This window comes from Geotrypetes seraphini, chromosome 12, assembly GCF_902459505.1.
Source record: "Geotrypetes seraphini chromosome 12, aGeoSer1.1, whole genome shotgun sequence".
In the NCBI taxonomy this organism is placed as follows: Eukaryota; Metazoa; Chordata; class Amphibia; order Gymnophiona; family Dermophiidae; genus Geotrypetes; species Geotrypetes seraphini.
Genome location: NC_047095.1, coordinates 17,730,449 through 17,756,082, shown reverse-complemented (window position 1 = coordinate 17,756,082; position 25,634 = coordinate 17,730,449). Strand labels below are relative to the sequence as shown.

The 25,634-nt window shown below is 44.1% G+C and overlaps 1 protein-coding gene across 3 annotated transcripts in view; it reads right to left on the bottom strand.

The window, feature by feature from the left end:
* DPYD (dihydropyrimidine dehydrogenase) overlaps positions 1-25,634 on the bottom strand; it is a 1,270,977-nt gene that overhangs the window by 812,373 nt on the left and 432,970 nt on the right. For all 3 annotated transcript variants that reach the window (XM_033915764.1, XM_033915766.1, XM_033915765.1), the window contains one exon: positions 14,901-14,988. In XM_033915764.1, the coding sequence (XP_033771655.1) occupies positions 14,901-14,988 (88 nt within the window). The remainder of the gene's footprint in view (positions 1-14,900; positions 14,989-25,634) is intronic.

The window sequence follows — 25,634 nt, the reverse complement described above, 5'->3', positions numbered from 1 at the left end:
AAAAATCTCCCTTATGAAACTGTTCTCTGTTTTACATCTTCATTATACCCTCAAACACAAATCAGAAGATATGAAATGAGATCAATGCCTTGTTCACAGTTACTCTTGCAACAGTATAACCTTCCTCTTCAATGTTACTGCATTGGCCTCCTAACTTGTAAATCACCTTGAACCTGTACTGGATAAGTGTGATTAAGAAATCCTGATTATATTAGATTAGACTAAAGTTACGGTGGAAGCTGAAGGGAGCATGGGGTGATGCTATTTAGTGTAAGAAAAGCTAGTCTGACAATAATAATATCTGATTTTCACTAAAATGAAAAGATGTCACAAACAAGAAGAAAGCAGCACTGCGATAGTTCCAAAGGGGAGTTACAGCTGACTGGAGGAAAAAGCCTCAGATAGGAGCCCTTCCACCACCACAATGGTGGTCCAAGGTGGTTGGACGTAACACCTCACTGGCAAAAAACCTCCAGACCGACTCCCCGTGGTAAAGAACTTAAAGCAGGGCGGCGGTGCAAAAGATAGAGGATAACAATCCACTTATCTAGATTAGTAGATCGGTACAAATCAGGAAGGGCTCCTATCTGAGGCTTTTTCCTCCAGTCAGCTGTAACTCCCCTTTGGAACTATCGCAGTGCTGCTTTCTTCTTGTTTGTGACATCTTTTCATTTTAGTGAAAGTGTTTGTTGTAATACTATTGAGTTTCACAATTCCGAGTTTTTTCTTGCTTTGAATAATAATATCTGAAACAGCTCCTGCAGTAAAGTTCTGCTTACATCACAATCCTGTTATACACTTTTTGAAAGCACATGTCTTTTCTTATTTAAGATAACCCCTAGCAAAATACCATATTAGGCTGCAGTTTCATTAAATACTTCACCAAGGGAAAGCTGAGTAAAGACCAAGCCTTGAGCCCTTGGCAGAATGCTAGATAATTTTCTGGTCTTCTAAGTTCTGATGGTAGTCTGTTCCAAAGAGATGAACCAGCAACACTGAAAGCCCTTAAGCAGAGAACAGCAGCTAGTCAGAAGTTGAAATGGAGGGTTCTGCAACTGCAGTCTGTGAATCCTGAATATGAAAGTCCCTTTTAATCCTCATGCGTTGTGCAAGGCTGAAGCAATCAAAGCTGGCCCTGAAAGAGTTAACGCAGCCTTGTAATTGTGAAGGTTTAGAGCTGCAGGGAATAGAGGTTCCAAACAAATTTAATCTTCCTCAGCCTGAATCCAAAGCATGCAGGCTCGTGTTCTTGTTCATATAATACCTTTCTCTAAACTCTTCACGGACAGCAGTTAAATAACTGGAAAGGCAGTTTTGTGGTCCCCTCCATCAAAATGTCAATAAAGTCTATTTTGGTAACCGAGACAACAGAAGGAGTCTTAAATAGACATCAATAATCAGAGGAGATCAGACAGAGGTAGATCTCCACATGTATCATTTGGAAGCACTGCAGTATTTGCATGCAAATCACAATGTTTTTACTTGAGAAAAACCATTATAATATGTAGGATCAATAGTGTTGCACAAAAAGAAAATGTACTAAAAGCAATCATGCCTCCTATTTGTAATCAAATTAATATTCTGTTAGAAGACAAGCTTCATTAAATGAAGAAAGGGATAACTTCAAAAACTGAAATTAAATATGGGTAAATGAGAAAATGGCTTATAGACCCAGAAGTGTCTCAGTTTCTGGAGAGACAGTCTTGGATTTTTGAAACCCTACTTTTGTTCATTGGTGTAGGGAGGGGGGTGAGGCGCAGGGGGCATTAGCCGTATTTAACCCTGCCCCAGATTTCTTAGACACTCCTGCATGCTATTACTACTATTCCTCTCCACTTGAGCATTCTGTTGTGTAAAAAAGATATATAACCCCCCCACTCCCCAGGTTAAATTCTTCTCTATACCACTTCTTCTGGTGCCTGTACTGAAGATGTTGAACAGAAGAAATAGAATCACAAGTATCAAAATATATTTGAGACAAGTGTTCAAAACCATGATTTGCCAAAAATCTCCCTTATGAAACTGTTCTCTGTTTTTCATCTTCCTCAAATACAAATCAGAAGATATGAAATGAACATAAGAACATAAGAAATACCTCCGCTGGGTCAGACCTGAGGTCCATCGCGCCCAGCAGTCCGCTCACGTGGCGGCCCATCAGGTCCAGGACCTGTGCAGTAATCTTTTATCTATACCCCTCTATCCCCTTTTCCAGCAGGAAATTGTCCAATCCTTTCTTAAACCCCAGTACCGTTCGCTGCCCTATAACGTCCTCTGGAAGCGCATTCCAGGTGTCCACCACATGTTGGGTAAAGAAGAACTTCCTAGCATTCGTTTTGAATCTGTCCCCTTTCAACTTTTCCGAATGCCCTCTTGTTTTTTTATGTTCTGAAAGTTTGAAGAATCTGTCCCTCTCTACTCTCTCTATGCCCTTCATGATCTTGTAAGTCTCTATCATATCCCCTCTAAGTCTTCTCTTCTCCAGGGAAAAGAGACCCAGTTTCTCCAATCTCTCAGCGTATGAAAGGCTTTCCATCCCCTTAATCAGTCGTGTCGCTCTCCTCTGAACTCTCTCGAGTAACACCATATCCTTCTTAAGGTATGGTGACCAATACTGGACGCAGTACTCAAGATGCGGACGCACCATTGCCCGGTACAGCGGCAGGATAACTTCTTTCGTTCTTGTTGTAATACCCTTCTTGATTATCCCCAGCATTTTATTCGCTCTCTTGGCGGCCGCTGCGCACTGTGCCGTTGGCTTCATTGTCATGTCCACCATTACCCCCAAGTCCCTTTCTTGGGTACTCTCATTCAATAACATCCCTCCCATCGTATAGCTGTGCCTCGGGTTTCTGATTCCCACATGCAATACTTTACATTTCTCAACATTGAACTTCATCTGCCATCTCTCTGCCCATTCCCCCAATTTGTCCAAGTCCCTTTGCAATTTTTCACAGTCCTCCTTTGTCCGAGCTCCACTAAATAGTTTGGTGTCGTCCGCAAATTTTATTATCTCACTCTTTGTTCCTGTTTCTAGATCATTTATGAATATATTAAATAGCAGCGGCCCGAGCACTGAGCCCTGCAGAACACCACTCGTGACCTTCCTCCAGTCTGAGTAGTGTCCCTTCACCCCTACCCTCTGTTTCCTACCCGCTAACCAGTTTCTGATCCATCTATGCACGTCTCCGTCCACCCCATGGTTCTTCAGTTTCCGGAGTAGACGTTCATGAGGCACCTTGTCAAAGGCTTTCTGGTAATCTAGGTATATGATGTCTATGGGGTCTCCTTTGTCCATCTGTTTGTTAATTCCCTCGAAAAAGTGCAATAAGTTGGTCAGACACGATCTCCCCCTGCAGAAACCATGTTGGCTGGTTATCAGAAGTTCTTGTTTTTCAAAATGTTCATCAATTTTTTCTTTTATTAGTGCTTCCGCCATTTTCCCCGGAACAGAGGTCAGACTCACCGGTCTGTAGTTTCCCGGGAGATCAATGCCTTGTTCCCACTTACTTCAAATAAAAACAAGTAGTTTATTCTAATAGTAAACCATTAATGGGATGTACTATGATACAGACACTAGGGATGAGCATTCATTGTGCTTATTCAGCTAGCTTGCATGCCTTAAAACTTTTAGGTGGGGGGATTCTAAAACCGGCACCTAATTTAATTGAAGAACACCATTATTACATTACATTAGAGATTTCTATTCCGCCATTGCCTTGCGGTTCAAGGTGGATTACAAAAGAATTACAAAAAATGTATTACAAGAAGAAAATATCTGGTAATTTATAGAGGAGATAAAGAGTAGATGAGGTTGCTTTGGGGAATTGGGAAGGTATTGGGAAGTGGGAAGGAGCTAGCAGTATTAAGTCATTTGCAGGAATTTCTTGGAAAATAGCGTCTTTACTTCTTTTCTGAATGTTTTGTAGTCTGGGGTCATAATTAGTAGATTGGAGATTTGGTTGAGTTTTGCTGCTTGTGTGGCTAGGAGGCCATCATATAGTTTTTTTTTCCGTTTGACTTCTTGAATTAGAGGGTGCGTGAATGGAGTGTGGGTTTTCCTGTGTCTAGTTGATGTAGTTTGGATTAGGCCGGGGGTCGGCAACCTGCGGCTCCAGAGCCGCATGCGGCTCTTTTCCACCTTTGCTGCGGCTCCGGTAGTGTGTCACGCAGGCATGCACCTTACAAGTCCAGCGTCGCGGCGGGAAATAGCCATGCTGAGCAGTGAGCTCAGCACATACACCGATGAAAGCCTTGCTTGCTGATTGGTCCGGCGGCCCCGACCCGCCGTGCCACCGGACCAATCAGCAAGCAAGGCTTTCATCTGTGTAGTGCTGAGCTCACTGCTCAGCATGGCTATTTCCCGCCGCGACGGACTTGTAAGTTGCATGCCTGAAAAAGAAATCATCCTGGCCGGGGTCGGTGTCATGCTCCGGAGATCTACAGCCTTCCTATCTCCCTCTCCCTTCTACCTGCTTCCGGCCACATCCCCTGCTCCGCGGCTCTCTTCGGCAACTCAGCAGCAGCGATCGACACAAGCTTCTGACGTCGGGGCCTACCCTCTGCGAGTCCCGCTTGTTTCAACTTCCTTTTTCCACAAAGGCGGGACTCGTAGAGGGAAGGCCTCGATGTCGGCAGCTTGTCTTGATCACTGCTGCTAACGAGTTGCTGAAGAGAGCCGCGGAGCAGGGGGGTGTTGCCAGGTGCAGGTAGAAGGGAGAGGGCCAGATGCAGGACTCGTGGGTGAGGGAGGAGAAGAGAGAGAGAAAGAGAGAGGGGAGGGAAACAAAAGGAAATATTTCATACTGGGCTGGGCCGGAGTGGAGGGAGGGTGGAAAGATTCTGGCTACCGGGTGCAGTAACAAAGGAAAAGGGGGGAAAGCTGAAAATGGAGATAGTGACACAAAGAAGAGAAAGGGTAAGCAGGACCTACTGAATAAGGATAGAGATACAGAGGGGACATGAAGAGGAGGTGAAATAGAGACATAGAAGTAATGCTGAAAAAGTGTGGGGGGGGGAGATAAAGACATTGAAAGGGCAAATGGTGAACATGGGGTAAAGACAAGGACAGAGACAAATGAAGATTCTGAAAAAGTGGTGAGATAGGGATATAGGTGAGATGGACACAAAGAAGGTGATGCTGGAAAATAGGTGGAATGGTAATTCTGACAGACACAGAAGGGAAATGCTGGATCAAGGAGAGATGGGGCTCAGGCTGGATGGAATGAGGAGAAATGCCTTGTTGGCCCGGAACTTCCTCTCCTACGTCAGAATTGACGTCAGGGAGCGGAATGCTGGTCAGCGCAACACTTCTGCAGGGAAAGCTTGGGACGGCGGTGGCTTGGGGGCTGTTCCCCGATTGCGGTGGCAGCAAACCGAGTGGCTTGGGGGAGGGCACGGAGACAGAAAGAAGGGGGAACAGGGAGACAGAAAGAAAAAGTTGGGGGGGGAGAATGAGGTCTGGAGGAGAGGAAACATACAGGAGGCTGAAAGAAAGGAAGAAAGATTGGATGCACAGTCAGAAGAAGAAAGTGCAACCAGAGACTCATGAAATCACCAAATAGCAAAGGTAGGAAAAATGATTTTATTTTCAATTTAGTGATCCTGTATATAGCATTAAGATAAGAAACAATATATGCAGTGTTAGATTTGTTTTATAATGGTTTTGCGGCTCCAAGTTTTTTTTTCTTTTCGAAAACGGGTCCAAGTGGCTCTTTATGTCTTAAAGGTTGCAGACCCCTGGATTAGGCGGTTGTTCAGGTAGGTTGGGCTGTCACCGTTTATGGTTTTAAATAGTAGACAATAGAATTTGAATAGTATTCTTACCGGAATTGGAAGCCAGTGTGAGTTGAGGTATGCACCTGTGATGTGGTTGTGTTAACTCAATGAATATATAAGTCTCAGTGCTGTGTTTTGGATTGTTTGTAGTTGTTTTATCATTGTTGCTAGGCAGGGGAGGTAGAGAATGTTGCAATAGACTAAGAGACCTAGGAATTGTACTAAGAGCCAGAATTGTGTTTTATCGAAGAATTTTGAACTTGTCTTAAGTTTCTCATAACTGCAAATGATTTCTGTAGTTTTATTGATTTGTGGTCGCATGGTGCAGCATCTATCTATCGTCATTCCTAGTAGTTTTAGGGAGGATTGAATGTTCAGTGTAGTGGGTCTGTCATAGAGGGCTTGGGTTGATCAAAAGGTATGAGAATGGTGATGTTTTCTGCATAGCTATATGAGGTTAGGCCTAGTTTATCCAGGCAGGCACCGAGGGAGGCAGTATAGAGATTGAAGAGAGTAGGGGATAGTGAGGATCCTTGGCTGCAGGGGATGGACCAAGGTTCTGATTTTTCTTTGTTCGACTTTACTCTGTAGGTTCTGGATTTTAGGAATCCTCCAAACCATGAGTATACCTTATCAGTGATATCTATTGTATCCAAAATTTGCAGTAGGATGTTATGGTCTACCAGGTCAAATGCTGCGGTCAGATCCAGTTGTATGAGCATTTTTTTCCTGTGCTGAGGTGTTGTCTAGCTGTGTCAACAAGGGAGCCTAGTAGTGTCTTTGTGCTGGTTAGTTCTGAAGCTGGATTGTGTGGGGTGGAGTATGTTGAGGTCTTCCGGATAGTTGGTGAGGAGTTTGGCTACTAGCCCTTCAGTTAGTTTGACATAGAGAGGTATTGAGGCAATGGGTCTGTAATTGGATGGTTGATCCATTGCTCCTTTAGGATCTTTTAGGATTGGTGTGATGATGATTTCGCTGAGGTCATTTGGGAAAAGGCCATCTGTGAGCATGGTTTGTATCCAATGTAGGAGAAGGGCAAGGAATTTTGTGCTGTTGGTTTTTAAGAAATATGGTGGGCAGTGGTTGAGGTCATATGATGCGTGGTTGAACTTTCTGTAGAATTTGTTAAGGTTGGACCATTATAAAGTGGAGAAGTGGGACCAGGTTCTGTCTGCAGCCATTGATTCTTTTTCTTTGGGGGATATTGTAATTTCTTTTAGATGGGTTGGTGTACCATTGAGGGTAGCTCTGGCATTTGTAATTTTGTTTTTGAAGTGTTTTGCTAAGAGGAAGGCTGAGGTGGGTGGTATTGTTAGTGAAAAACAGAACTAAATACTGCAAATACCTAGCAGTGCACGGTAGTATTAATAGTCCAGAAAGTTGAAAGGACTATGGCCTCAGAATCGGAGCCCACGCATAACAGTCACAGACTGGAAGTGATCTGCGCGGTGTATTTGCTCCTGCTCCAATCATCGGCCCACACACCTGCAATTTTTTTAAGATTTTTTTCAAGCATTTAAAAGAAATTACCACCTCTATGGGGTTGTATGTAGATAAGTGCAAGCCAGGATATATATATAAAAGACCAAAAAGCAACTTAGCTTTATAATTAATTATACAGAGAAGAACCGTCACTAGTGTTCATATGCCTATGAACTAGTGACGTGGGCTCCGATTCTGAGGCCATAGTCCTTTCAACTTTCTGGACTATTAATACTACCGTGCACTGCTAGGTATTTGCAGTATTTAGTTCTGTTTTTCATTATATATTTATATACTGCTGGGTGATTAGTTTTTGGTATTGTTAGTGGTCAGGTAGGGTTTGGTGTCAGTTAGCTCTTTTAGTATTTGAAATAGTTTTTTTGTGTCTTGAGTTTCTGTGCCTATTAAGTTGGTGTAGTGTGCTTTTCTCTTATAAATGGCAATAAACAGCAAGGTTGAAGTGCCTACCGGCACCTAAATAAAAGGTGTCAGAATCGCACCTACATAGGTGCTTTAGGCCACTAAATGCCAAAGTAGGCATGGCCAATACCAGAAGGGGCGTTAAGCAGCCTAAAGCACCTACATAGGCATGATTCATGGAAAGATAAACATCAGAAATGTAGGCCCGGAAAACCATGGCCTACATTTCTGGTGCCTATCTTTCTCTTAGGCACAATTTTGTAACCAGTTCCAATGCGTGATTGCCACACAATCAGTGGCCGCCGATATTGGTGCTGGTTACAGAATCCAGCCCTCAGAGCTCCCAATATCAAGGGTTTTTTTTTTTTACTAAGCTACTAAGCTGCGGCAAAAAGTGGCCTTAGCGCGCCTTTACATAGGTCTTTATCACGTGCTAAGGCCAGTTTATGCCAAGGATGGAAAACAGCTGCTTTTCCATATTCTGACCTAATGGCCATGTGCTAAAGTTGCCATTAGAATGTAGTCATTAACTCTCTGCCCTCAAGCACACCCCGGCATATCATAAAGTAGGCATAGTTAGGGGGCAAATCATGGGCATGTTTTTCATGACGGCACCTGATTTGGACTTAAGCGTACTCATTTAGGCTAAGAAAACCCTGGCATAAATAGGGTACACCTAAGGTTAAGATGCCTACCAACGCCTAAGCCCATTTTAAGGTGCCACTAAGAATGATTCTATAAAGTGCACCTAACTTTTACCGAATTGATTATATCATTTAAAACAGATTAAAAATTTGTTGTTTTTTTTTTTTTAAAGGCATCTACAGTGTAAGCACCATTAACGCATCTACAGCAGGATGCCTAATGGCGCCTTATGCCTAAGTGGGCATGGTTAGGGGTGGAGCAGGACTTAGCTTTTAGGTGCCGTTAGGTGCAATTCACTAAAGAACTTAGATGCCTGTAATATAGGCCAGTAAAATGCTGGCCTTTGTTGCAGGCATCTAAGATTTTTCTTAGGTGTTGCTAACCGTGATTCTGTTAATGGCACTTAAGTGTGATTGGAACACGGCTGGCTTCCATTTATGCAGACGCCACCAATTTAGGTGCCATTTACAGAATCCGGTCCTAAGTGTTTGTGCAGTATTTTTTTAATGGCCGCACCCTAATGGCAATATTAGCGTATGGCCATTAATAGAAAACATGGAAAATCAGATATTTTCTGGATGCAGTATAAACGGCCTTAGCAAGTTGGGGGGAAAAAAAGCAGTGCAAGGGCACACAAAGGACACTTTTTTGCTGTAGCTTAGTAAAAAGGCCCCAAAATGACAAGCTGTACTTAAGGGGACTCAGCGGGGACTTTTTCAGATAAACAAGTTGGGGTCAAAATTCAGCCCACATGAGTCAGTGTGTTTTTTAAACCCGGACAACAGCAGGCAGAATTAGCCCCAGATATTCAGTAATGGGCAATGTCCAAACACTGGCACTAAACATCAGAGGATAATTTCAGTGGTGCTGGTGGCTGGAGCTTATATGGGCTCCAGCCAATATTTAGCAGAGACCTGCATAAGACACTTATACAAGCCCCAGCTGAACATTGGCTAGGACCAACATAATTTTCCAACCCCTTTTTAAGAGCTTTGAGCCCTCTATGGACAGCTGCAAGTGCTCCCTCCTCCTCTTTCCCTTCCCCCCATCCTGTGAGCAAAATAATCTCCATCCCTCCCAACCCCCTCAGAACAGCCCCCAGACTCAGTGGCAGGAGCATGACCTTTGCATCAACTTCCTGATAATGACTCGTGTGACTTCTCAAGGCAATCTCACATTACTACCATAATACCGAGAGGCTGCCATGACAGGTTGCAGCAGCCATTTTCAGGAAGCTCCAGAAAGGGACAGGAGAAGAGGGTTTGCTCCTGCCCCCATCAGCCCCACTGGACCACCAGGAATTAGAGGTAGGCTCAGTGAGACCTAGAAAGACCGATTGCTTACCTGTGCCTAACAATTTAGGATATTACATATACCAGATTGGTTTACAGCTCTTGAGGACTAAAGTTTGATATTGCTGGTCTAGACAGGTGATTTTCAAAACATCCATTAGGGATCACCTGAGAGTTTGGATTATAGGATACTCATGATGGTGACTACGAATGAGATATATGCCTATTTGAGTGTCCAAGATAGCAGATTAAGGGGGTAGCTATCAAGTTACATTAGGACACTAGCCTGTACTTGCCCGTTAACACTTGCTAAACAGCTGTTGCTGGTTATGGTTCCCTAATGAAGCATTTTTAGGTCATTATTATATCAATACAATAAATAGCTTGCAGTGAGCACCAGATGCACATTGCCAGCCACGTTACAGCCAGTAAAATAACCTCAACTAAAAACTGGGGTTGTTTTACCACCCTGGAGCATTGGGCTGCCATGTCAAGCCACTGCTCCCAGGCCACATATTACAGGAGCCAATGCACTTAAAAAACGGATGCGTCCAAAACGAAGCCCTCAAGCTAAAACCCACATTAGCATTCTGAAAATCAAGGCCCTCCCATAGTGCCATCGCAACCAGACTCTCTCAACCAAAAGAGCCTTCTTCACATCTAATCCCCCACTTGGAAGTTTCTTCTCCTCCACCAGAAGACCCTCCACCCCCATCCACCCAAAAGATTTCTTGTGTCGACCTTAGTGAAACCATGGACTATGCAGCGTATCGCTCCTTTCATCTCTTTCCTTATACACCTCCCAGAGAACTCTGTTCTCAGATCAGCTGCTCTTAGCTGTACCCTTCTCCTCCACTGCCCATTCCAGACTTTATTCCTTTCACCTAGCTGCCGCATATGCCTGGAATAAACTACCTGTTTGCATGCCACATCCCTTCCCTTGTTTAAAAGCACCTTTTTTGATGTAGCCTTCAATACGTAACCCTACTCCACCATGCCCTAGCCAGCAGAATAACCATTCTCTTTAACTGTATCCATGTCATAGTAGATGACGACAGATAAAGACCTGTATGTCATGCTGTTTGTCTTGTGTGTTTAGATTGTAAGCTCCTTTGAGCAGGGACTGTCTTCGTTGTGATTCTGTACAGTAATTACAAAACAGAGGCAAAACTGATAGCTGGGGTAATGGGGCATGGAAGTATAACCCACTGATGCTCATTTTATATACATTCCATTGGAATATCAGGTGAGATTTTAAATTTTTGTTGCTGGTATTTTGGAGGGTGCATACAGATCAACCAGCATATCAGGCAAATGCGTTAATTCCTTTTGTACCTAAATTAAATTTTAAAATTAGGAGGAGACTGGAATTTGTTAGCAGTGCTAGATTTGGACTAGATGAGTAACCTTCTATTATTACATATCACTTTACCAGGTGAAATTAAATATAAAGGGAAACATATGACATTTTAGGAAAATTTGTGAATTTTGTTTTTTAAACAATAGGTTGGATACAGTGCAGTAATGGGGTAATTTTAGGGGCATTTGGGATAGGGCTGATTGGAAAAGAGGTTTATGAAGGGAATATTTTTGTGTATTTTATTTTAATGAATTATGCCTTGATGTTTGATTTATGAAAAATAGAATGTGAACCATTTGCAAACAAATACAATAAAAGTTAAATATTTATATTGTTTTCCTATGATTCATAATGTGAATAGGGGTGGCATGTGGTAGTCATTTGCTTCTTTGCTCTTGGGGGGGGGGGATTGGATGGGGGAGATAGGAGGGGGGTGAGTCCAAGTGTAGGAGGTCAGTGTTGTAGTAGAGCATTTTGCTAAGCAGCATCTCGTTTAATAAAAAATATATATATATAATATAATTAAAGAATAAGAACATTGATTTTTTTTTCTTTAATGATATGAATGTGAGAATGTCCTTAATTGACAATGTCATCTTATCCAACAGTTTCTTTATCTAGTCGTTTCTTCCACATAATTAAAACTATGGCAACTGAAACCAGCTGTCAGGCATTCCATTACACAGCGTACAAATTGACATCTGAAGAAAAGTAACTGTTTCCTCTACATTAATTCAACCCTATTGCTGGTGTTCTATAAAATGGAAAAATACATTCTATTTTACAACCTGAAACGCTCCTAGATAATCATATAGACATATTCTTAACTAAATTATGTTTTTTCTACTATTTCCAGGTACAAATTATCCGTCTAATGGGCTACTATATAACTCCTTAGCACTGTATAGTGATAATTCTCAGTCCTTCTCTGTTTAGGACCCACACAGTAATTGAGACAAAAAAATCAATTGTCTTTCGAAAGACAACTTTAAATAGATTTTCTACAGTATTCTTCATTGTATAAAATAGCATCATGACCTGAGGACTGACTATTCTGTTTTTCCCACTTGTGATATTCCTAATTGGGTTTCAACTTTATAATATACTTGCATGTCTTCTGGGAATCACTTTTCTGCCCTGAACCACAGGCTAATGCTAGCACTGTGGAGTGGCATTTTAGAAGGATGTAAAAACTGGAGCTGAAACATTCAAGGGTGGGACCTTCACAATTTTGCAAGTATTTTAGAAAAAGGTTGCCCGAGATGCTGACTTGACAGATTTATAAAAGCCAATTACCCTCTACATAACTTTACAGTATCAAATCATTTTGGGAATATATTAGGATACCTCTTTTTATCTGTATATTTTTTTAATGAACAATATGATTTGGAATAAAGGGTATGGGACTTGATATACTGCTTATCTGTGTGGTTAAAATCAAAGTGGTTTACATATTTTAGACAGGTAATTTTGTATCTGGGGCAATGAAGTGTTGCGACGGCCAGAATCATAAGTAGCTGCAATCAGAATTGAACTCACAACCTCATGATGCTGAGGCAGCTGCAAAGAATATTTGGCTATACGAGAAATAAAGTTTTCATTGGTCTGAACCTTACTGAGCGACAGAGAGAAATCAAGAAAACTTAACAAAGAAAGCATGAAGAGCTTTCTTTGCTCAAAAGAGGCCTCGTGCTCATTGATACTGGCAACTCAATTACCCTCTGAGCCTAGCTGGCTTCTTCTCATTCTTCTTCCTTGAGTGTAAATCCACTAACAGGGTGATGTGGTTCATTCTACAATGTAGTGTACATATCCTGAAAACATCTTAAAAACTTCAGGTTTTAAACAAGAAAAAAACCTGACCTTTCACAATTTCCAACAGGCACACCACACTCATTTGCATATCCTTCTATTTTTACTTTTTATATATATATATATATATATATATATATAGCGTGCAAATGTTTGCAGGTAATTTGAGGATATACGAGGACAAATCAAAAATTAAAGGCAATTGTTAAATTACGTGATAATCGGAAAGAGCTAGCGATATACAACATATGTACTCATACATTGCCTGTTGTACAGTTTGTCCTTGCACAGTGCAGCGCTCAGCCTTTTGTTGTGTGGAAGCCATGAGGTGATTGCAAGATTGTACCATCGAAGAACAACATGCAATAGCATGCATGCTCTCTTTGGGCAGAGGGAGTGAAACCTGTGGAAATTCACTCAGTATGGGCATAGCACCATGAATCAATGAAAGGTTTAAGAGTGGGCAAAAGGGTTTAAAGCAGGAAGAACAGGTGTTACTGACGAAGGTCGTTCTGGATGCCCATCAACATTGCACACACAAGAGCACATTGACAGAGAAGACAAATGGATAACTGTCTCAACTGGCTGCAAACTTGGATATCAGCTATGGATCTGCATTTGCCATAATTCATGATGACTTGGGATAGAGAAAAGCTGCGCACGATGAGATCCCAAACAGCTTATCGATCTGCACAAACAACAGCGTGTGTGGAGGTTGCAACCCAGTTCCTGAGATGGTATGAAGAAGATCTGAATATTCTGGAGAGAACTGTCACTGGTGATGAGACATGGGTACATCACTGTGACCAGGAGAGCAAAAGACATAGCATGGTGAAATAAAGGCTTCGGTAGCAGCTGAAAAACCACTCTGCAGGAATGCAGAAGCTGGTTGAATGATACAACAAATGTGTCATCTTGCATGGGGACTATGTGGAAAAGTGATATGTTCAATTGCTCACTGTTATTTCTATTAAAGCCCTTAAGTGCATTTTGCCTTTACTTTTTGATTTACTCTCGTATATGTGTACTGTATATAAATGCATATACTGTACAGTGGAATCTTGGTTTGCGACAATAATTTGCTCTAGAAGCATGCTCGTAAACCAAAGTGCTTGTATATCAAAGCGAGTTTCACCATAGAAAGTAAGGGAAACTTGGATGATTCATTCCACATCCTAAAAAGACCCCACCCCCGCCCCCGAGGCCACTGGCGTGCTTCCACCCCATTCCCGGGAACTGGCTTCCCCAGCCCACCCCCAAGAGCCAGCATTGCCCCTGCCCATCTAAACCCTTATCGCAATTGGGCACCAGCACCCAGCACCAACCCACAGAACGGGCCGGTACCCAAAGAGATTGCCGTCTGCTGATCTCTACTGGGCCTTGAGCATCTGTGCATGCTCAAGATCTTCTGGCTCCTGCTCTTTCCAAGATTCTAATGAAATTCCCGGAGAAACCTAGAATCTCATTAGAATCTCGGAGAGAGTGGTAGCCAGAAGGCCTTGAGCATGCGCAGATGCTCAAAGCCCAGCAGAGATCAGCGGCAGACAACAGGCATTTTCAGCACCGGCACATCATGTGGGTTGGTGCTGCATGCCAGTGCCGGTACCCAATCATAGTAAGGTTTTGGGGGGCGGGAAAGGAGGGGGCGATGCCGGTTCTTGTGGTGGGGGCTCGCATAGCGAGTCAACCTTTAGTTTGTGAGGCAAGATTTGCGAGAATGTTTTGCTCGTCTTGTAAAACACTCGCAAACCACGTTACTCGCAAACCAAGGTTTGACTGAATTGTCAGATTACATGAATAGACAAATATACAATACATTCCCACTATAACTTTAAATAAACTAAGCCATTAGCCATTGCATATTGTACCCACTGAATTAAGATGTTGGTGTTAAACTTTGCTGGAACACATCCAAAGAGAACAGCAGTTAGAGAAATAAGCCTGGGAGTGAATTGATTACTAGGCGTATGCTTTACATTTCCAGTGTATAAAATGGAGAGTAAACCTAACAAACAATATTTCAAAGGCCTGTTGCAAGGTATGAAGTGTACTTAAAAAAAAAACATAATTTCATGCCGTTCATCTCAAATATATATTTGAAAGTTAGCATTTACCTTGTTTGCAATACTTGTGATAAAAGAACTGATGTCCAAATCAGTCGGACAACTTTTCTGACAAGGAGCATCTGCACACTTTAAGCACCTGTGCGGAATAAAAATGGAATTAGAAGGTACTGGTAGTGACAATACAGGGAGAAAAGGTCTTGACTATTACATAGAAACATGGTGGCAGATAAAGGCCAAATGTCCCGTCTAGTCTGCCCATCTGCAGTAACCATTATCTCTTCCTTTCTCTAAGAGATCCCACGTGACTATCCCACACGTTCTTGAATTCAGACACAGTTTCTGTCTCCACCACCTCTTCCACGCATCTACCAACCTTTCCGTAAAAAAGTATTTCCTTAGAGTTATTCCTGAGCCTATCACCTCTTAACTTCTCATTCCAGAGCTTCCTTTCAAATGAAAGAGACTAGACCAAACATGGGCAACTCCGGTCCTTGAGGGCTGGAATCCAATCGGGTTTTCAGGATTGCCCCAATGACTATGCATGAGATCTATTTGCATACACTGCTTTCGATGCATAGTCATTGGGGAAATCCCGAAAACCCAATTGGATTCCGGCCCTCGAGGACTGGAGTTGCCCACCCTGGACTAGACTCATGCACATTTACGCCACGTAGTTATTTAAATGTATTTACGTCACTTAAGTATTTAAATGTCTCTATTAGTCTGTTATTGCTTGACATTCTGTGATCAATCTAATTACCCCCTTTCCGCCTTTTACAAAACCGTGCAAGAGGTTTATAGCACCAATCGATGTGCTGAATGCTCTGTGCTGCTCCAACGTTCATAGGAACTCTATGAACGTCAGAGCAGCGTAGAGCATTCAGGATGCCAGCCGGTGCTAAAAAAAAAAACCCTTCTTGTGCGGTTTTGTAAAAGGGGCGGGGTAAATGCATCATTTATTATTATTTAGCACATTTTTAAATTTTTATACAGAAAAATAAAGAAAGAAAACAATCACATTCTCCTGTAGAAATACTGGTAAAGAATTAATAAGATAGGTATCATCGTATCTATTATAGGGTTGGATAGAACAAGTATTTTATGTTGCCTTTATATTCAATAAGAGGTAAGCTACTATATTTATTGCAAAAAAAAAATGCTGCTAATAGTCACAAAAAATTATAGATAAGGAGGACAGATATTGTATTTGTTTTATAACTCACTGAATCCCCTTTTTACTAAGCCCAACAACACAGGCTGGCTCCAAAGTAGAGAATGACACGGTGAAAAAATTGGTCCCCGTCACCGCCCCGTCCCCGTCTCACCATCCCCGTCACCGCCCCGTCCCCGTCTCACCATCCTCTTCACCGCCCCGTCACCGCCACTGCCACCCCATTCACCGCCCCGTCACCGCCACTGCAATCCCATTCACTTTTCTTTATTTACGTATAAAGGAAACATTCTTTAAAACTTTAAAACTTTAAAACTTAGTTAAATATTAGTTAATAACTATACAAAAACAAAACACGCAGAGAAAAAATTAATTAATATAAATTCTCAAAACTGACACATTTTGATCACTAAATTTAAAATAGTTATTTTTCATACAGTTTTTCAATCACTAATCTTCCACCACCCCTGGGGCTAGCAATGCAAAAACAAACAGACATGTACTTTAAATGCTTACAATGTTAGCCTATATGGTAATTAGACGCGGCCGCTGTACCTAATCGCGGCAAAGATCTCCCTGCCGTGATTAGCATAGTGACCGCGGCTACGGCTGCAAGTCTCCCCTCCCCCCAGCGATCACGGCAGGAGGGCACCCAACCCCTCCTGTAGACCCCCCCAACGGCCCTCCCGACAATCGCAGCAGAAGGGTACCCAACCCCTCCTGCCGGTCCTCCCAATGGCCTCCCCTAAGATCGCCGGCAGGAGGGTACCCAACCCCTCCTGCTGGACACCCCCCCCAACGAACCCTCCCACCCCGGAACCCCCTTAGTCTTACTTTCCAAGTTGGACCGGACGGCTCCTCACACGTATGGCCAGCAGGCTTGCCTCCGTCCAAATGAGGCGGGCCCGCCCCTACCCTGCCCAACCCACAGGATCCTAAGGCCTGATTGGTCTAGGCACCTAAAGCCACTCCCGCTATAGGAGGGGCCTTAGGTGCTTGGGCCAATCAGGCCCTAGGATCCTGTGGGTTAGGCAGGGGAGGGGAGGGGCGGGCCCGCCTCATTTGGACGGAGGCAGGCCTGCTGGCCAGACGAGCGAGGAGCTGTCCGGTCCAACTTGGAAAGTAAGACTAAGGGGGTTCCGGGGTGGGAGGGTTCGTTGGGGGGGGGGGTCCATCAGGAGGGGTTGGGTACCCTCCTGCCGGCGATCTTAGGGGAGGCCATTGGGAGGACCGGCAGGAGGGGTTGGGTACCCTTCTGCTGCGATTGTCGGGAGGGCCGTTGGGGGGGTCTACAGGAGGGGTTGGGTGAAATGAGGAGCACGGTGAAACACAGGTAAATAGCGGTTCCTAGAAGGGGGTACATTGGCCCGCGGGGACAAACCTGTTCACCGTTTCCGCGGTCGGTGAATGGCCTTGTCCCCGTCACCGCAGCGACTGCTAGTTTTCTTCCCCGTTTTCGGCGGTGACCCGCGGCTTAAATGCGGTGGCCGCGGGTAAACCGTCACCGTGTCATTCTCTACTCCAAAGCTCATAGGAATTGATTGGGCATTGGGGCATTTGCCACGCGACACTCAGCTGTGTGGCTTAGTAAAAGAATCCATGAGATTGTTTAGCCTCAGCTTTGTAAACCACATAGAGCTGTAAGATGTTGCAGTTTGTTTTGTTCTGTTATTACTTTGGCCAGTGGCGTACCAAGGGAGGGGGAGGTGGTCCGCCCCGGGTGCAAATGCTGAATGGAAGTGGAGAAAGAGAACACATACTGGATGGAAGGAGGGATAAAGAAAAAGGACATATGCTGGATGGGGGAAGAAGATAGAGTTAGTGAGATAGTGGAGGGATGAAGGAAAGGGGTGGCATACTGCGGGTAGACATAGTGAAAAGAGGGAAACTGAGGACTGTATAGTAAGAAAGGTGAAACGGAGGCAGAAAATAAAGAAGGAAGACCAGAGAAGGAAAGGGAAGAGAGAGAGGAGAGAGAGATCCCAGAGAACGGGGAAGGAGACAGAGATATCAGATCTGAGCGGAGGAAATGAGATGAGAGAGATGTTAAAAACCACAGGAGGGAGGGAAAGTGAGATGAAAGGAGAAAGATGCCAGACCATGAGGGAACAGAGGGAAGATGATGGATACCAGACCAAAGGGGAGGGGGGGGTGGGGTCTAGAGGAGAGATGGAAGGGAGAGCATACAGTTTCTGGAAGGGGCATAGAAGGAGAGAAGATGCCATATAGGGAGGGGCAGAGAGATGGCAGACAGTGGATGGAAGGAAGACAGTAACAAGAAGATGAGGAAAGCAGAAACCAGAGAAGACAAAGGTAGAACAAAAATTTTCTATTTATTTATTGCTTTAGGAGACATATGTCACTGTTTCTGTGGTGTTGCATTTTATGCAGAGTCCAGCTTCTTGCTGGTTCAATTTAACCTTTGCCTATGTATTTCTATTTTATCCCCCCTTTTACAAAACTGTGGAGCGTTTTTTAGCGCCAGCCGTGGTGATAGCAGCTCTGATGCCCAGAATTGTATGAGCGTCAGAGCTGTTACCACGTGGCTAAAATCCACACTACAGTTCTGTAAAAGGGGAGGGGTTAGTTTGTGATGACATATTCCATACTAGGTAAAGGTATTTTCTGTGTTCTGTGTGTTCGAAAGACAAGGTTTTCTGTTAGGATTGACGGTGTAGGATTGATCTGTACTGGTCTTGCTTGTTTTACAATGGGTATTGATGTACTGCTCACTGCAATATGTAAGATGCTGCCTTTTCCTAGGTACTCATGTGTGACGTGTGGCTTGTTACTAAAAATCATGTTTTTTGTACTGATGGGGGGGGAGGGTGCCAAAAAATGATGGGCCCTGGATGTCACATATGCTAGGTATGCCACTGACTTTGGCTACACAGACGACATAACCATTCTCCTCCCCTACGATACCCAAGACCTCACCTCATCAGGACACCTGGAAATAATATTGGAGGAAGTAGAAAAATGGATGACAAACCACAAACTAAAGCTGAATTCGGACAAAACCAAATTCCTAATGCTAGAAACGGACAAAAATCCATCCATAACAGACCTGGAAATTAAAGCAACCAAATACCCAATACAGACCTCACTCAAAATTCTGGAAGTGCTAATAGACAGATGCTGCACAATGCAGACTCAAATCAACAAAACTACCCAAAAAGCATTTTTCACAATGCGCAACCTAAGAAAAATAAGAAAATTCTTTGACAAAGAACAATATAGGATCATAGTTCAATACCTTGTACTAGGCCTTGTAGACTACTGCAATATCCTCTAACTACCATGCCCCACAAACATGATCAAACAACTACAGATCGTTCAGAACAGCTCTCAGACTAATCTATTCTCTCGGAAAATTTGACCACATCACCAATGCCTACCTAGACTCACATTGGCTACTGATTCGAGCTAGAATTTAATTCAAACTATACAGTCTACTCTTCAAAGTAATTTACGGTACTGCACCTGCCTATCTAAACAATCGCCTAAATCGTAACCTTCCACCCAGAACAAGGAGAATACAGACCTCATTCTTCTACCCACCACTCAAAGGCAATCATCGCAAAAAGCTATATGATAACCTCCTAGCAACGCAATCAGCAAAACTTGAACCCCCATCTCCAAATTGTTAACCACAACATCTGACCTCAAAGCATTCCGTAAAGAAATCAAAACACTTCTATTCAAAAAGTATATTCAATCTACTTAATCTCCCCCTCCTCTTATCCCTTCTATAACTTTCCCAAGTACAGCCCTCTCCCTGGTACCATATCTTCAATCGTCCCAAAAAAGTAACCGGAAACCCAAGTAATCAACCTGAAACCTAATATCTCCTATCGAAACCAGCTATCTACCAATGTAAGGAAGACGGATATTTTTCTATGTAACGTAACCTGAAATAATTTCCAATGTAATGTAATCTGAATCCTCAATTTGTAACCTGTACCAGAAATTTTCCAATGTAATACATCCTCCTGGAAATGTCCAGCTCTCTTCTAATGTAATCTGCTTTGAACCGCAAGGTACAAGTGAAATAGAAATCACTAATGTAATGTAATATAATACATGCTTCAAATGCTGGAGTCTCATAGTTCTTTTCCCCCTTTCTTTCCTCTTCTGGGGTCTTCAGGGAAAGGGGCTATTTGCTTAGGGGCAATTTTACTACTACCGTATTTTCGCGGATATAACGCGCGCGTTATACGTGATTTTACGTACCGCGCATACCCCTCGCGCGCTATATGCCTGAGCGCGGTATACAAAAGTTTTTAAACATAGTTCCCACCCCGCCCGACGCCCGATTCACCCCCCCAGCAGGACCGCTCGCACCCCCACCCCAAACCCGACCATGTGTCTCAGGCCGCGCCCCCAGGTGGGACCTAAGGCTCCAGGGCCTATTCTGATTGGCCCACGCGCCTTAGGCCCCACCAGTAGGCGGAGCTTTAGGACGGATGGGCCAATCCGGCCTCATTCCTTCGTTGGCTGCCTGCCGGACAGGCGGGTTTGGCTCCCGTCTGTCCGGCCAACTTCCAAAGGTACGGGGAAGGGGGGTGGGGGGGTCGGCCAGGGGGGTCGCGGGTCGGTCGGAGGTTCTGGGGGGGGGGCGGTCGTTGGAGGGAGGGGGGTTTGCGTCGAGGGCAGGAGGGCCGGGGATCCCTCCTGCCCGTAATGTAGGGCGGGGTGGGGTTAGGGGGTCGCCGTGGCCAGGAGGGTTTGGGCTCCCTTCTGGCCCAACTACACAAAGTACGGGGAAGGCGGGTGGGGGTGTCGTGGGGGTCGGCCAGGGGGGTCGCGGGTCGGCTGGGGGACGGGCGGAGGTTCTTGGGGGGGGGCGGTCGTTGGGGGGAGGGGGTTTGCGTCGAGGGCAGGAGGGCCTGGGATCCCTCCTGCCCGTAATGTAGTGCGGGGTGGGGTTAGGGGGTCGCCGTGGCCAGGAGGATTTGGGCTCCCTCCTGGCCCAATATTGTCGGGGAGTCGGCGGTCCTTCGGGGTGGGGGTGCGAGTGGTCCTGCCGAGGGGGGAGAAGAATCGGATGTCGAGGGGGGGCATCAGGCTTTCAGGATGGGGACAGGACTTCAAGGGGGGACAGGCAGATCTTCAAGGGGGACAGGCAGACCTTCAAGGGGGACAGGACTTCAAGGGGGGACAGGCAGACCTTCAAGGGGGGACAGGCAGACCTTCAAGGGGGGACAGGACTTCAAGGGGGACAGGCACGGAGAGGCGGGGCAGTGCACCAAAAGTCAGGGCGGGTGAACGGTGAGTCGGGGCAACCAGAGGAGAGTCGGGGCAGTGCACCGAAAGTCAGGGTGAGTCGGGGCAACCAGATGAGAGTCGGGGAGGGCGAAAGGAGAGTCGGGGTGGCCAGAGGAGAGTCGGGGAGAGCGAAAGGAGAGTCGGGGTGGCCAGAGGAGAGTCGGGCAGCATGCGCGTTATATGCCTGAGCGCGGTATAGAAAAGTTTTTGTACATATCATCGTGATTTCTGCGCGCTATACCCCTGTGCGCGTTTTACAATGGTGCGCGTTATATCCGCGAAAATACGGTACTCTTCACTTGCAAGACAAGTTTCATATTAGAGAATGACATGGGGACAAATTTTCCCCCGTACCTGCAGGAACTCAATTTCTCCATCCCGTCAATGTGAGTTTTTATTGCTGTCCCTGCCCCATTCCTGAAAGCTCTGTCTTAACCTGCACAAGCCTCAGACACTTATGATATTAAAGTGTTTGAGGCTTGTGCAGATGAGGACAGAGCTTTAAGGAATGGGGCAGGGACAGCGAAAAAAACTTGCGTGGACAGTTTGAGGAAATTGAGTTCCTGCGGGAATGGGGAAAAACATGTCCCCATGTCATTCTCTATTTCAAATTAAGCTGGGGGCCAGAGCAGATTTTAGAACTGTTTACTTTTCTATAAGACTTGCATGTGTTGGGTTTTTAAACACTGACCACTGTGGGCAGACTTAGCCACAGACATTCAATGCTGGACCATGTCTGGTATTTAATACCTGGGGCTAATTCATGATAAGGTAGCCAACAGAACTTATGTGGGTCCCAGCTGATATTCAGCTAGCACCTGCATTAAGGTATTTAGCCATACCATTCACAATTCTGATCCCCTTACACCCATAGAATATCTCAAACATCCTTTCTGATTTTCCTACCTCCTTCTCACCCTCTTAGAAGAACATCAACCCTTCCCAAAGATCCCATTAATAAACTCCATCCCACCCATCCAGACCATCAGTACACACCTGTAAACCACAATGAGCCTACCTGCCCAATCCCAGGTGGTCTAATGGGAAATGGACAGGAACAATGGCTACTGGTCCCTGAGCAGTGTGACTGCTTCTTCAAAATGGCTGCCAAAGCCTCTAGCAGTAGCTTTGTGGTACTATGGGAAAGGTGTGATGTTCTGTAGGGTAGGAGGGATGGAAGAGGATCCTTAGGGCATCAATGATCTTTTGGGAGACAGTTGGGCGGGAGGGAGACAGATTGGAAAGAGGGGGTTCAGGATGATTTGGGGGATGGGAGATGGATCAGCACACTCAGGCTATGTCCTAGAAATTATGCAGGTACCTGCTGATATTGAATGCCAGTTCCTAGTTAAATGACCAAAGCCGTCAGCTCCTCCCTGACTCCACCTATGAAACACAATTCTCCGGACTACTTAAAAAATGGCCAGCCAGCAGTGTTGTGTAGTAACTAAGTAAAAGTTCTGTTACTTTTACTTGTTAAAAAGTAAAGGATAACATTTGTTACTTTTTTGTTTACTGAAGTAATAATTTTGCCAATTTTTACTACTTTTACCTAGTTACTTCTGATGCTTGCAGTTAAAAGTAAAGAGTGAAAACAAAAGTGAGACATATGAGTGATGATTACTCAGTAAATCAAATGAAACAGCAAAACCAGGAACATAAACAGTGAATCATCTCATCTTAAATTTTGCTGTTGATTGAATATAATCTATAAAAACAGTGGAGTTGCCTGTGGTTGTTAAACTGGTTACTGGTCTCCAGCCAAAAAGAAGTGATGATTTGGGTCACTTTGAAGTGAAGATAAAGCTGAAGCTGATAGTATCACAACAGACTGCTAGTCATCCAATGGAAAATTTTACATTGGGATGACTGTCCACCAAATTGGTAGCGTCTTTAGACAAAAAGTCTGCTTGATTGGCCTTAAGACTGAAGGGTTTCCATATTTTTGATGCTTTTGCATTAGTTCTCAAAGATATTCAAACAAAAAATTCAGACAAAAAATTGTTAGAACATCACCAAACATTGATTACAACTTTGTGAAGTCTTCTTTGTAATTGGACAGCATGGCAATGATAATGATGAAAACAAGCCAGCATGGCTTCTGCAAGGGAAGATCGTGCCTAATGAACTTATTGCACTTCTTCAAAGGAATTAACAAACAAATGGACAAAGGGGACCCCATAGACATCGTTTACTTGGATTTCCAAAAAGCCTTTGACAAGGTACCCCATGAATGCCTACTACGGAAACTGAAGAACCATGTGGTGGAAGGAGATGTACATAGATGGATCAAAAATTGGTTGGCAGGTAGGAAGCAAAGGGTAGGAGTGAAGGGCCACTACTCTGACTGGAGAAGGGTCACGAGTGGTGTTCCACAGGGGTCTGTACTCGGACCGCTGTTGTTCAATGTATTTATAAACGATCTTGAAACAAGGACGAAGTGCAATGTAATAAAATTCGCAGACGACACCAAACTATTTTGTGGAGTTGGGACAAAAGAAGACTGTGAAGACTTACAAAGGGACCTGAATGAACTAGAAGAGTGGGCAATGAGATGGCAGATGAAGTTTAATGTAGAGAAATGTAAAGTCTTGCATGTGGGAAACAGAAACCCGAAGTACAGCTATACAATGGGAGGGCTGGTAATGGGTGAAAGTACACTAGAAAAGGACTTGGGGGTAATAGTGGACGACAATGAAGCCATCGGTACAGTGCGCATTGGCATCATAGAAGGTGAATAGAATGCTAGGTATTATCAAGAAAGGTACTACAGCCAGAATGAAAGAAGCTATCCTGCCGTTGTATCGGGCGATGGTGCGCACGCATCTGGAGTACTGCGTCCAATATTGGTTGCCGTACCTTAAGAAGGATATGACGTTACTCGAGAGGGTTCAGAAAAGAGCGACGCAATTGATAAAAGGTATGGAAAACCTTTCATATGCTGAAAGATTGGAGAAACTGGGATTATTTTCCCTGGAAAAGCGGAGGCTTAGAGGGGCCATGATAGAGACTTACAAGATCATGAAGGGCATAGAGAAAGTGGAGAGGGATAGATTCTTCAAACTTTTGAAAACTACAAGAATGAGAGGGCATTCGGAAAAAGTAAAAGGGGGACAGATTCAGAACCAATGCTAGGAAGTTCTTCTTCACCCAGAGGGTGGTGGACACCTGGAATGCGCTTCCAGAGGGTGTGATAGGACAGAGAACGGTATTGAGGTTCAAGAAGGGATTGGTTGATTTCCTGAAGGAAAAGGGGATAGAAGGGTATAGATAGAGGATTACCATACAGATCCTGGATCTGATGGGCCACCGCGTGAGTGGACTGCTGGGCATGATGGACCTCTGGTCTGACCCAGCAGAGGCACTTCTTATGTTCTTATGCAACTAATGAATTAGACAGCATTACTTCTAAAGCATATAATGACAATAATGATATGTAAGTCAAGTGCTTCAGAGATTCCCTTGAGCAAAACTTGCAGACTCAGTCAGAAGACATCAGTAATATTACAGCCTGGCTTAATTTGAAGGAACATTCCTTGTCAGACTGAACGATCAACTTCCTGACAGTGCAGTTGTTGAACACCTTTTTAACTGTGCTGGATTAATGACTATCAGGCACATTCACATGCTTGACAGTCATTTTCAAAAATTTAGTTTTACTAAAAGTAAAGTGGATTGATTGTAGAGCAATGAGGTTCCAGAAATGGTTTTCAAGGATGATGACAGGGAGGAACTGAAAGAAATCTCTGTGAACCTGGAAGACATAATGAACCAAATCAAGAAGTTAGAGTGAAAAATCACCTGGACCGGATGGTAAGGGTAAAGGGGATGGGATTTGTATACTGCATTTTCTGTGTGTGGTTGCAATCAAACCAGTTTACATATTTTAGACAGGTACTTATTATGGACCTGGGGCAATGAAGTGTTAATTGCCTTGTCAAGGGTCACAAGGAGCTGCAGTGGGAATTGAACTCACAACCTCAGGGTACTGAGGCAACTACCCTAACCACTCCAGGGTATTAAAAGAATTCAAACATGAAATTGCTGATCTGCTGTTAGTGATCTGTAACCTGTTGTTAAAATTATCCATAGTACCTGAAGATTGGAGGGTGGCCAATGTAATTGGCTATTTTTAAAATGGGTTCCAGGGATGATCTGGGAAATTACAGACCAGTAAGCATGACTTCAGTCCCAGGCAAGATAATAGAAATGATTATAAAGAAAAAAATTATGGAACACATAAACAAACATAGCTTAATGGGACAGAGTCAGCGCCGCCGCCGGCCCAGCTGAGCAGGTGTCCTCCAGCTGCATTGCTACCACTAGGGGGTGGAATATTTTCA